General features: G+C 38.6%; 1 protein-coding gene and 1 non-coding gene across 2 annotated transcripts in view; one reads left to right on the plus strand and one right to left on the minus strand.

Moving 5' to 3' along the window:
• The first annotated feature begins 2,996 nt into the window (after positions 1-2,996).
• The window catches only part of LOC138037665 (uncharacterized), a 77,385-nt gene continuing 67,881 nt past the window's right edge, over positions 2,997-12,500 (plus strand). Inside the window, exons 1-2 of the mRNA XM_068883566.1 lie at positions 2,997-3,006; positions 3,683-3,727. Coding sequence (XP_068739667.1) covers positions 2,997-3,006; positions 3,683-3,727 — 55 coding nt within the window. The remainder of the gene's footprint in view (positions 3,007-3,682; positions 3,728-12,500) is intronic.
• Trnas-gga (transfer RNA serine (anticodon GGA)) lies at positions 8,138-8,211 on the minus strand. The gene has a single exon. It is a non-coding gene; the product is annotated as a tRNA-Ser (tRNA).

Raw genomic sequence — 12,500 nt, forward strand, 5'->3', positions numbered from 1 at the left:
TCGTTTTGGAGAGAAATAGCCCGGAAGAACACCCTAAATCTGATAAAATCCGGCTTCTTTCACGAATAAGGTCACAGTGTCTGTAAGCCCCAAAATATTGCAATTACATCTTTGAAGTGAAATGTTCTCTACCAAACTTTGTTTAAATGGACCCATCAAGTGAATTAAGTTAACTGTTGAGGCTCCTTAAAGAATAAGTTCGCATTTAGCGACCATAGTTTCATGCGTCTTGCCGCCGCAAGATGGCAGGATTCCATGTCCCGAGGACAGAAATCTCGAATTTTTTTTAACTTCCCACATTGATTTTTTGCTCATTTTTGGACAATGTGGAGATAATTGTAAATAAAATCTGTTTCTGAAAAGTTAAAATTAGGGGTCACCGAACATCCAAGATCGTTAAATCCAAGCAAAGCTATAGCAATGGCCATATGCCCTATCGTTGTTCATTTTAGTACTTAGCGCGCGCGATCGATCCATGACGTGGCATGTGAATTTGCGTGCGCTGTAAGGATGCGCAGTAGCAATTGGCGCGAACGTCCTTAAGAGTCTTCAACTCAGAATGGAGTGCTGCTTAATAATACAGTAAGTCGGATTTAAATTGAAATGTGAGTTTACATCAAAAAATGTGGCTAAACTGGCGTTTGAAGCGAGGACAACGATAAATCAGCTAACAAGATGGAGTTGAAAAATGGCAGCCCACTGGCGAAGAACATCTCACTTCGCTATAGAGCTTCCCAACCTTGAAATTTTGAACCACATGCTCGAAATAGAGTCGGGAATTGTTCAGGAGAAGAAATAGGGCTGATTTTGAATCGTGAAGCGAACAGATTAAGCCAAGACGCAAGGCTTTCCTTTACGAGTGCTCCAGATTATTTAAATTTCCTTGGAAAAAAATATTTTGATTCCCTTTTTCGAGACTTTTGTCATAGGCCCTGATACGGGAATTCCCGCTTGCTGCAGTAAGCCCAACAACCAAAGAAAAGATTTGTGTAAAGAAATTGTCATTTAAAGTGGCAAGGTTCAACACAGCAGGTTTCGTGTGATACGGTGTTGTCTACAAAGTGGCTCCAAATCTTGTTATGATATCATCTCACTCTGCCCTATTGTGCCTTTGACTTGGCAAACTTTCATGTCTGAAAATTAAACCACTGAAAAAGCATTAAATTTGAAGCTTTTTTCAATTTGTATTTTGTCATATTGCTTTAAGCTGGGAAAGTTTCAAGTTGATGAAAATGACGCACCCAAGTAATTCTAACTCGGAGAACGAAACTCAAGTCGGCAGCTCATGTGTTCTCATGGCCAAATCATAGAAAATAATTCGTGATACGGGAATCGCCCTTAACAGCCGACACAAAATATTAGAAGAATAATTTGAGTTAAACAGCTTACATGTAAATTTAAAAGTGGCAAGGCGCGCGCAAGTGACCAGCAAAGTGATAATATTGTCCTATTGAAATCTGCCACTTCGAGCCAGTTGTTTGATCAAACGTCTCCTTAATGCTACCCAGCAATATCTTGCCTAGTAAGTTTCAAAGCTTTCCAATAAATTTTAAAAAATCCCAGTCATTGTGTATACATCGTAAACTAATTTTGCAGGGAAAACATGGATATTGACCATGGTTCATAATTAAATTATTTATTTATTTGCACAAAATTTGCTCATCTGAGGCCAAGTACTATTTACACTTACATAAAACTGCTTACCACAGGAATTTTAAAACCTGAAAACATTACAGAGAACATCACATGCACTATGCCACCACTAGAAATAAATGGCATATAGTAAACTGTACTAAAAAAAAAGAAAGACTTTCTATTTTAAATAAATTATTCATTTGCTTGGGTATTAAAGCTTACAAAGTGCCCCTCTCAATTATGCATAAATAAATGTGTACATTTTGGCAATATCGTCAAATTTCAATAGACCTAAGGAAACAATGTGGGGTAGGGAAACATCATTGATGATTCCTATAACTTTAGTTTGCAATTTTATAAGCTGTGACAATGGGTTTTCATAAGTAATACTAATACCCCGCAATATGCAGCCATACAGTAACTGGCTAAATAACCGAATAATAGATATTGATTAAACAATGTTTACTGACATTGCTTAACGGTAATGATGATGTTAATAACTTTATTAACTTTGTTACAAATATAATGAATGTGATCATGCCAGGAAAGGTGATAGCCAATATAGATATAATACCCAAGTATCTAAAGATTGTAACTTGTCCAAGGCATTGACCAGCTAAAGTTAATGAAGGAAGTAAGTTGAAATTTACTTTCTGATGAGGATGGAAGATAAAATATTTAGTTTTCGTTAAATTTAAAGTTAATAAATCTTGGTAGTTCAGAGCTAATGTGAGCTCGAAGTTCATTTGCATATAGATAATAGGGAAGGCATCTGTTGACAAGCATTGATGTGCAAACCACAGGAACAAAAGACCCTTTGTTTCAACAGCCAGTGAGCCTCTGGTTGGTACATTAATGACAATAGGTAAACAATATCTTCTCTACAGTGTTTTAGTGGGCTATGTTGCAGAGGTTTCGCCTCCAAATAATATATAATTTAAACAAATTGCTATTTACAGGGTGTAAAGTGGGTAAAATGGTCAGAAAATGAAAAAATCGGGTTTTTTATTACCTAAAAGTAGGAACAAAATTGCAGCATTTGCACGAGAATAGGTAAAGTAATGTAAATGCCTAATTGAAGTCATCATTGAGAGGTTCAAATCTGTTGCGTTTAAGTCAACATGAAGCACAAGCTTGCTACATTTTGCTCAATCCATTAGCGCAAAAATAGTTAAGTTTTACTTTAATTTAAAACCAGCTAATTCAAAAGGCTCAGAAAAATAGGAAATAACAATAGCTTGCACATTCATCAATTACCTAAAGATTACTACAGTACCCTTATTATCTACCCTCCGATTTCACTCCATGGCTACTTAGTAAATCCTCCATTCACGTTGCTAATTGTAACTAGTAGTTAAAATATGGGAACTGGTAAAGAAGAAGAAGGCTTAAATAACGCTGGCATTTCCATTCTTGTAAGGTTTCTGTGGACAAGAAGGAAGGTAAAATACATTAATTTTTTAAAAAACATTTAATGGGCTGCGCTAGCTTATATTGGCTTGAGATTACATACAAAACGAAAGGAACAGCGAATCTTACCTTAGAAGACTTGACAGCACGGCCTCGGCTGAACAACCACCTCAACGATCTATGACAACATTCAGGAACATTAACTCGGGAATCTGCCCAAATCAATTGTGCATGAAGCCACGGACGAAAAATCGATTGCGCGAAAGTGAAAGACTTAAAAGAAAACAGCTTCTACCACTGAAATACCGCTATTCCGAAAGAAGAAAACGTGTATACGTCGCTGCTGCCATAAAAATCCCAGCAGCAAGTAATCGAACAAGACATCTTTGGCCGCCATCTTGTTTGTTACTTCGCGCGCGCGTGTGTGAAAAAACCTGGGTACAAGAAAACCCATCAACCAATCACACAAAAGTCTCCTTTGTTACTCAGAAAGAATTTCAATGACAATTTGGCTTGGGGGAAGGGAAAGGCATTTGAACAAAAAAGGAGGAGGGGGAGGGGGAAGTTATACATACTACAACTTGCGTTGAAAGACAATTTATTTCATAATCAACTGCGTTATGTTTTTTTCACACAGATCAAAACAACTGGGAAAACTTCAAGCAACCTGGCGACAAACAAGGTACTTTTTTTGTTTGTTTACTTATTTTTTATTAATTATTAACTATGAAAATGACAGATGAAAGTGAGAAATTTCGAGGCAAATGAAAGGTATAGACCATGTTACAGAGATAAACACATACCGTGTATTTTACCTTTCGACACACCCATTCAAAAAATTGGTTTTTGCCTTGAGCGGGATTCGAACCCACGTCTGGCAACGCAGTATGGTCTATACCTTTCATTTCCCTCGAAATTTCTCTCTTTCATGTGTTCTAAGCCCTGTCTGGGGTTATAGAGGCAAGGATATACACTCTAGTGAGGAGGGGGGAGGAAGAGGGGGAAGTTGTACATACTACAACTTGCTTTGAGAGACAATTTATTTCATAATCAACTGCGTTATGTTTTTTTCACACACATCAAGACATCTGGGCAAACTTCACGCAACCTGGCGACAAACAAGATATTTTTTTTTGTTTGTTTCCTTATTTTTTTAATTTTAATTTCTATAAAATGTCAGCATTAGTCGCAAGCAATGATGTCTCCCTCGAAATGCTATTGTAAGGTTGTAAATGATTCAATTTCCACCGCGAAACCACTCCTCTTCCCTTTCCACGGGGACAAGTCCGTCAGTTTAGGGGATTGCCTACAGTCGTCTTTCCCCAGGGTAGGGGAGCAGAGTAAATCGAATAAAGTACCTCAGTGAACGCTGGATCCAATCCTCGATAATTTAGAGAATTTACGACAATAGACTTTTTCGCAGATACGGCGGCCATTTTGATTTCTATTGTTTCGAAAGATATATGGGATGCTCAGGGGGCAAGGGCATCCCATAATAGCTATTTGAAACAATAGAAATCAAAATGGCCGCTGTATCTGCAAAAAGGTATATTGCTTCTAATTTCGCAATCTGATTGGCTAATTTGCCGTTGTCGCTAAGAGTCTAGACAACGCTGGCGTTAATGTGTCACACAATTGTAATAAGCAATCAGGAACGCTCATTTTGGAAAGTAAACCAATCAGATTGCGAAAACGTTATAGACAACAAAGTTACACTTGCTCTTTCTTTGTGTCACAGCTCCGAAATAAACATTTTCTTTGGCGTTGAATATTGTGCTAAAGAACATATTGAATGTGGTTCATCGTTGTCTGTACTCTTATCGAAACGATATTCGTCATCACAATATTTGTTGTCGAATCACGAGACGCAACATTTTGACCACTGTGATGACGAATGTCGTTGTCGATAAGAGTACAGACAACGCTGAACCACGTTCGATTTGTTAATTGGAAAACGTGTTACTGTTCTGGTCGATGCGTTTAAGTGTCTAAAAGTGTGGTTAAAGATGTACAAGTCCACGTGCAATCAATTTTTTAGTTTGCACACAAACAGATGTATTTCGACAAAAGGGATCATTTTCAATGATTGTAGGGCTAGGAGGTTGACTTAATTAATATGCGGAAAAGGTCAGAACATCGGTCGTGGTAACCAGGCTATCATACATCTCTTCACTTTGCTTAGTCTAATATTATCAGACTGAAACTGTAATTCATTTTGAAGTCGACGAAAAGTTCGAACTAATCAATTCATCCATCTCTGAAATTTGGGTCGCCACCAATGACAGCGATTTCGTTATTTATTCACGTGATATTAAAGTATTGTCATCATTCATCAACTCGAAGTAGGAAGTTATTTATTTCTTTATACATTTAAAGGGAAAATGCCAATGGGGAGTCAATAATAAAACACGAAGTCCCTTGCACAGGTCGACTTCCGGGTGTTTACTGCCCCCCTCGATCATGACATACCACAGACAGACCACAATACCGGAAACTCCATACCCTGCTCTTTGCGAAGAGTGTGTTGGTTCTTTTACGTCCTACAGGCTTATATGAACATTGAAGGGCTGTGTGAGACGGAGCTTACGGTTTATCGTCTTTCTCCCAGAAGACTATAGTCCTGTTCCGGGACTCCCTCTTACCCAGCCCTGAAAATGGGCCTGGAACCCAGGCGGGAAAAGAGCAATCTCGTACCCAGAGTCCTCGGGCTTTTGGTCAGCGGGTGAGCACCCGGAGAGACTCTAGGATAATGGACTTAAACTTTTTTTTTTTTGATTGGACGCTTGCATAACAATGGCAGTCCGACAAGTCGATAAGATAACTAGTTTCAAAGCTGTTTGTTTTTTCTACCTCAGAAATATATAAATCACAAAAATAATAAAACGACCGGGTTTGAATTATGTCTAATACCGCACGGACGGGAATTCTCCCACGCTGCTAAAAACTGATTACTGTTGCTATTGCAAAAGTACCGTGGGAAAACATTAAATCAGTGATCCTTTCTCCAGTTTCTTTTATCGTGTGTAAGTAAGCCTTAATTCTTGTTTCTCGAACACTTTCAACTTGCCAGTTCTACTGTTTACTGTTTTCTCTTTTCTGTTTCCGTTTAAACTCAAGCATGCGTAATAAGACCGGAACCCACGTTTTCTGAGAAAATGGAGTCCATTATCCCAGAGTTTCCTGGAGCTCACCCGCTGACCAAAACTCCCGGGGACTCTGGGCACGAGTTCCTGAGAAAATGGAGCCATTATCCCAGAGTCTCCGGGAGCTCACCCGCAGACCAAAAAGCCCGAGGACTCTGAGTACGAGATTAGGAAAAAAGAGAGTCCTGTATTACTTGCAGGCGCATGCTAGGAATGAGCCAATCATATTGCATTAGATACCAGGGTGGATATGTAAATAAAGGAAACATGGAAACTTCGACAAAAAATCGTATATGGAAATTACTGTGTGATTTGCGATGTCAGGAAACTAACATCGAAACAAAACCTCGATCGCTGTGATGTTGGAAAATTATTGCCGAATAAATGTAGCGAGACCACAATACATCTGTGGAAACGCTGAACTAGTAATGTATAGCATAGGATTTCACTAAGCAACAAAACAGCTCGGAGCGAGAATTCATATAATGATTTACAGTACTTTATCTGTAACAATGAGTTTTCAGAAGGAAAAAAAATCCTGACAATTAACGTCCGCATAATCGACGTTTGACTGTGCACATATATGTACAAATTAGGAACATTTGCGTTGTCAACACAAATTGATATGTAGAGAAACAAATAGTCCTGGTTGTGATTCAATTTCGTTTAATTTTCATCTAACTTTAACAGGAATAATACACAAACAGCGGTGTCAAACACCAGATTTTAGCGCATCCTTTAAAAGTATCTTTTACTTGACATTTCGTATGCTTCTGCATACATATTCAGAAGGAACGGTTAATACAAAATTTGAATTTCAATATACAGGATCACTAACTTATAAACTACTAACTATTAAGTAACAATAGATGTGACAAAACAAACTAATAAACACACAGCTTTTCGCTGCTGACATAATCATTTAAAGTCGGGTTTAAATCTTTGGTCAACAGTATCTCCTTTATTTTATAGTGAGTGTCGGATCGCCCTTTCGCTAAAATTTCAAAACGATCTCATTTTAAGGCATTAACAAGACGCCTACAAGGGCGTATCCGTGGAATGCGCAAACAGATAACACTAATTTTCCAGTTACAGTGAACTTCAACTGCAGGTAAACTTTGGAAAATGGTGAGAGATTACCAGAAATATAAATCTGTAATGTAACTTGAAGTTTTTTGTTGCAATTATTAATGTTACTAAATTTGCAAATGCAAACAACGAAGCCCTATTAGCGGGTTATCAGGTTACGGCATTTCAGGTGACCCTATTGGATGCAATGGTTGGAATGATGGAACGGAATGCCGGAACGGCGGAATTGCAGAATACTTGGAATATTCTAAAATCGGGAATATAGGGAATATTTTAAAACATGGAAAATATGGAATATTTTGAAACACGGAATATACGCAACATTCTAAAACGCGGAATACACGGAATATTCTAAAACGCGGGATGAGAGGAAAGTCTTAAAAAAAGGATATAAATATAAAAATTTTTTTTTGCCCGTGAGTAGTCTGGATAGGATAAAATAACTTCGGATGATAATTTTACATTTCTACTTGACGAAAGCCATAAAAATGTGTTACAGAGAAGAGTTCACGCTTGGGCGATATGTTTCCCAGCTTCCGTTTTAATTTTGCCTTTCGGACTGTGCCGAAACATCGTAAGCGCACTTTCCCACACGCAGAGAAATAAAATTGAAGAAATACGATGGTAAGTGTCTCAATTGTCTTAAAACATTATGTACGACATGTTATCGTTTCTTTTGCAGGCTGATTTGCTAAGTGAGTGCATGCCTTTTTGAAGGTCTTTGTTACAAAACCTAATTCAATGATGAAATGGTATATGAAATGAATCATATGTGAACGGCGGATATGAAATCACGTGAAGCTATGATCTTCGCAGTTATGAGAGCAATTTTTGCAATTGCTTAGAGCCTGAAAAATTCAGGACTTCAACGGGGTTTGAACCCGTGACCCTCGCGATTCCGGTGCGACGCTCTAACCAACTGAGCTATGAAGCCACTGACGTTGGGAGCTGGTCATTTGTGGGTTCTAATGGTCCCGTGAGGAATGAATCAATGATGAAATGGTATATGAAATGAATCATCTGGAACTGCGGATATGAAATCAAGTGATGATTATGAGAGCAATATTTGCAATTGCGTAGAGAAGCCTGAAAAATTCAGGACTTCAACGGGGTTTCATAGCTCAGTTGGTTAGAGCGTCGCACCGGAATCGCGAGGTCACGGGTTCAAACCCCGTTGAAGTCCTGAATTTTTCAGGCTTCTCTACGCAATTGCAAAAATTGCTCTCATAACTGCGAAGATCATAGCTTCACTTGATTTCATATCCGCAGTTCACATATGATTCATTTCATCATTGATTCATTCCTCACGGGAACATTAGAACCTACAAATGACCACCTTCCAATGTCAGTGGCTTCATAGTTCAGTTGGTTAGAGCGTCGCACCGGAATCGCGAGGGTCACGGGTTCAAACCCCGTTGAAGTCCTGAATTTTTCAGGCTCTAAGCAATTGCAAAAATTGCTCTCATAACTGCGAAGATCATAGCTTCACTTGAAAACCTAATTCGTTCATACACGATATCCCTAGCAGATGCTGTTGTGATCCTTCTCCGGCCAACCACCCTCTGGCGGTGTTGTTGTTATCAATCGCTGTAGGAGGATAAATACATTACGGCGGTTGCAATTTGCTCGCTCGGCTATAAAGTTTGAAAGCAAATAATTCAATGAAAGATCAAACAAAGTGTCAACCGAGTCCCGTGTTAGCGTTGGCAAGCATTGGTAAGCCAGCGGTTGCGTTGCACTGATTGGTAGATTCGAATAGATTCAAATGCTTCGAATTCCTTTGATCTGCTTTTTTGCACCGATCACGTTGAGAAAGCTTTATTATGGATTTCAGGATCGCCTTTCTCGGTGATTTTTCCAAAGATGAAGCTCAATTTCGGCGAAGGTATGGGGTCATCCCTTGTTCTAATGATCCGTACTTTTTAATGACATATATCTTCCTTTGAATACAAATCTTGGTAGAGACAATTTCTTAACCGAAAAGATTCCGAGATAATAATACCGCCAAGATACAAGATATAATTCCGCAGAGATTCAAGATGTATTTCCGAAGTGATACAAGATGTAATTCCGAAGTGTTCCACTACTCTGTAGATGTCTTCTGTCACATGTCAATCAAAACTAAGTAACTCGTGTTACGCTAGTTTCTGGTCCAAGCCTATGTCCGATTACAACATCCCTAATCGATCGGACGCTGGTGTTCTTAAGGTATCATTTGCACTGGTTTGGCGTCAGTTTCCGCTTGAACAAGAGGACGTCACTGGCCGGCGGGTCGGTGTTGCCTGCCTTGTCAATTTTCTTGACTCTCCAACTGGCGGGCGGGAAAAGATCTCCCCAAATGATGCCTAAAACAGCTCAGAACGACCAAAAAAACATAACGCGGGACTCGGTTAACACTTTGTCTGATCTTTCATTGAATTATTTGCCTTCAAACTTTATTGCCAAGCGATCAAATCGCAACCGCCGTAATGCTTTTATCCTCCTACAGATCGATAACAACAACACCGACAAAGGGTGGTTGGCCTGTGAAGGATAACAACAACATCTGCTGGGAAATCGTGTATGAACGAATTAGGTTTTGTAACAAAGACCTTCAAAAGGCATGCACTGACTTAGCAAATCAGCCTGCAAAATAAACGATAACATGTCGTACATTATGTTTTTAAGACAATTGAGACACTTACCATAGTCTTTATCCATTTTTCTTCTCTGAGTGTGGAAAAGTGCGCTTACGATGTTTCGGCACAGTCCGAGAGGCACAATTAAAACGAAAGCGGGGAAACATATCGCCCAAGCGTGAACTCTTCTCTGAAACACATTTTTATAGCTTTTGTCTCGTAGAAATGTAAAATTATCATCCGAAGTTATGTTATATGTTTTTTTATATGTTATATATAAAATGTAATATTTATACCCTTTTTTAAAAGACTTTCCTCGCATCCCGCGTTTTAAAATATTCCGTGTATTCCATGTTTTAGAATGTTGCGCATATTCCGTGTTTTAAAATATTCCATATTTTCCGTGTTTAAGAATATTTCATATATTCCGTGTATTTCGCAATTCCGCCGTTCCGGCATTCCATTCCTTCGTTACACCATGTCATCGAATAGGGTCACCCGTGCATTTCACTTTAGGTCATTTGAAGCCCCGCTAAGGGGAATTTTTGTTTGTGTCGAAGAGCGCCTTTATTTAAGTCTTTCGATCAAAAAATAACACTAAATACATCGGAAAGGATAAAGAAAAAGGATTTTGCTTCATTAGATGGAATTGCAAGCCTTGAAATCGCTGAAAAAGGAAAACCACTTTCTTAGCGTTCTTTTAGCAGTTTTAGCTTCGCCTCGCCTAGTGGTGTTGTTAATTCACTGAATTTTATTATCCCTCAAAATATTCGCTTATTTTCGCTCCAAATCTTACATATTTACCATGACTACATTTCCAGTTTGGTTTTTGGCTAACAGACGTTAATTATTCGTAATGTGATATGTCTCGTTGCCGTAATAACGGGTCGCAAATTTGACACTTACATCTAATTATCATATTACACATTATCGCTAATCGTATTACTAAGAAAAATTCCGAAAATATTAGTGCCTGGTCAGCTTTCGGTCAAATTTCTGTCTAAGAAAGCAGATAAAATGAGAAAGATTTTTATTTTGCATCCAATAATTCGTAATCAACGTTAAGGAGGTTCGAAATAGTTTATCTTGTTTTCAAACAAATAAACATATTCTTTCCTTAGATACAGTTAGGATAATCATATCGAGACGAAATTTGGCCAGGTTATTAAGTACTCATCATAGATTTGTCACATCACATTTTTCTCCAAAATAACGTTACCATACCAACGATATAAGGCCTTTTATAGAGCCTTAAAATCAAGATGTATTGTCTTTTTTTGAAAAAAAAAAACGGGACAGTGAAATCTTCCCATTCAGCATTACCAGATAATGTTAGAAATAATCTCTAAAATATTTAAAATTCAACAAAATCTGTAGGTCAGTTTTTCACAAAAATCATTTTTGGGAGGACATGCTAATGTCCTCCCTATGTAAACGAAGACGCGGATGTATGTGGCGATCACGGGAGGACGTCATATGGTGACGAAATTACTGTGTAGGGGGTAGGGTAGGGAAATGTTTTTAAAAAGTATATTTATAAGAAAAGAGCTTTGTGAGATAAAAGCTTAACGCTGTATGCTGTAGCTATGAATGGCTAATTTGTGAATGGGAAGAAAACATTTCCATGTTGACAAAAATTTACCCATCCTTCCCATGTTTAAAAACCCTGACAATGGCTTTGGTCGTCCGCGAACAATCTTTCGCGGGACAATTTGGAACTTAGACGGTAAGTAATTGCCCTTTAAGAACATAATTATATCGTGTTCTGTTGATTTAGACAGAAATATACTGTACGAGAGCGGAGACTAAGTTCGGGACAACTGATTAATTAAAGACCTTGTGTCTTCTACAGAACCTTGGAGCAACCGGGTGTCTGGAAAACCCGAATAGCGAATAGCGAACAGCGAATAGTACGAACAGTGCGAATAGCGACGAATAGTGGCGAATAGTGACGAATACTCTTCAATAGTCACTGCCTTATGCTGAACAATCTCGTAATCAAAGCAAATAATATGCTCACCTGTTGTCAAAAGAGAGTTTCGTGCATGCTTTTACAAACACTCTAAAGAAGAACAAACGTCAAAATGCAAAAATATAGATCACTTTCATTAATACATCAAGCTCATGATCATCTCCTCGCACAGTGGCGCCAGAACAAAAATTTCATCATCCTCATCTGTGCTGTCCGATCCCGCGAGACACGTTCTGTAAAAAGGAATGAAATCAAAATGTGAGGCAAGTGGTTTGTGATTAAAGAGACAAACGAGCTACTCTGATAACCGTTGCGTTAATTAATTATACAAATAAGCAACAGGATTTCAGTGCATTTATTACCTTTTCTTCTCAGGGCTCAAGCTGTCCTTCGCCGACACATCTCTGCTTTTTTAGCGGGAAAATCCCATCCAACGTTGCTGCGCGGTTGACCAGGAAGTACTGGGTACCAAATTTTCGTCATTTCGTCACAATCCCTCCCCCCCTCCACCCTAATTTGCCACTATTTGTTACTATTCGCGAGCACTATTCGTACTATTCGTGACTATTTGCTGTTCGGTATTCGCGACTGTTCGCTATTCGCTATTCGGGTTTTCCAGACACCCGTATTGCG

This window comes from Montipora capricornis, chromosome 2 (genome assembly GCF_036669925.1).
Source record: "Montipora capricornis isolate CH-2021 chromosome 2, ASM3666992v2, whole genome shotgun sequence".
NCBI lineage: Eukaryota > Metazoa > Cnidaria > Anthozoa > Scleractinia > Acroporidae > Montipora > Montipora capricornis.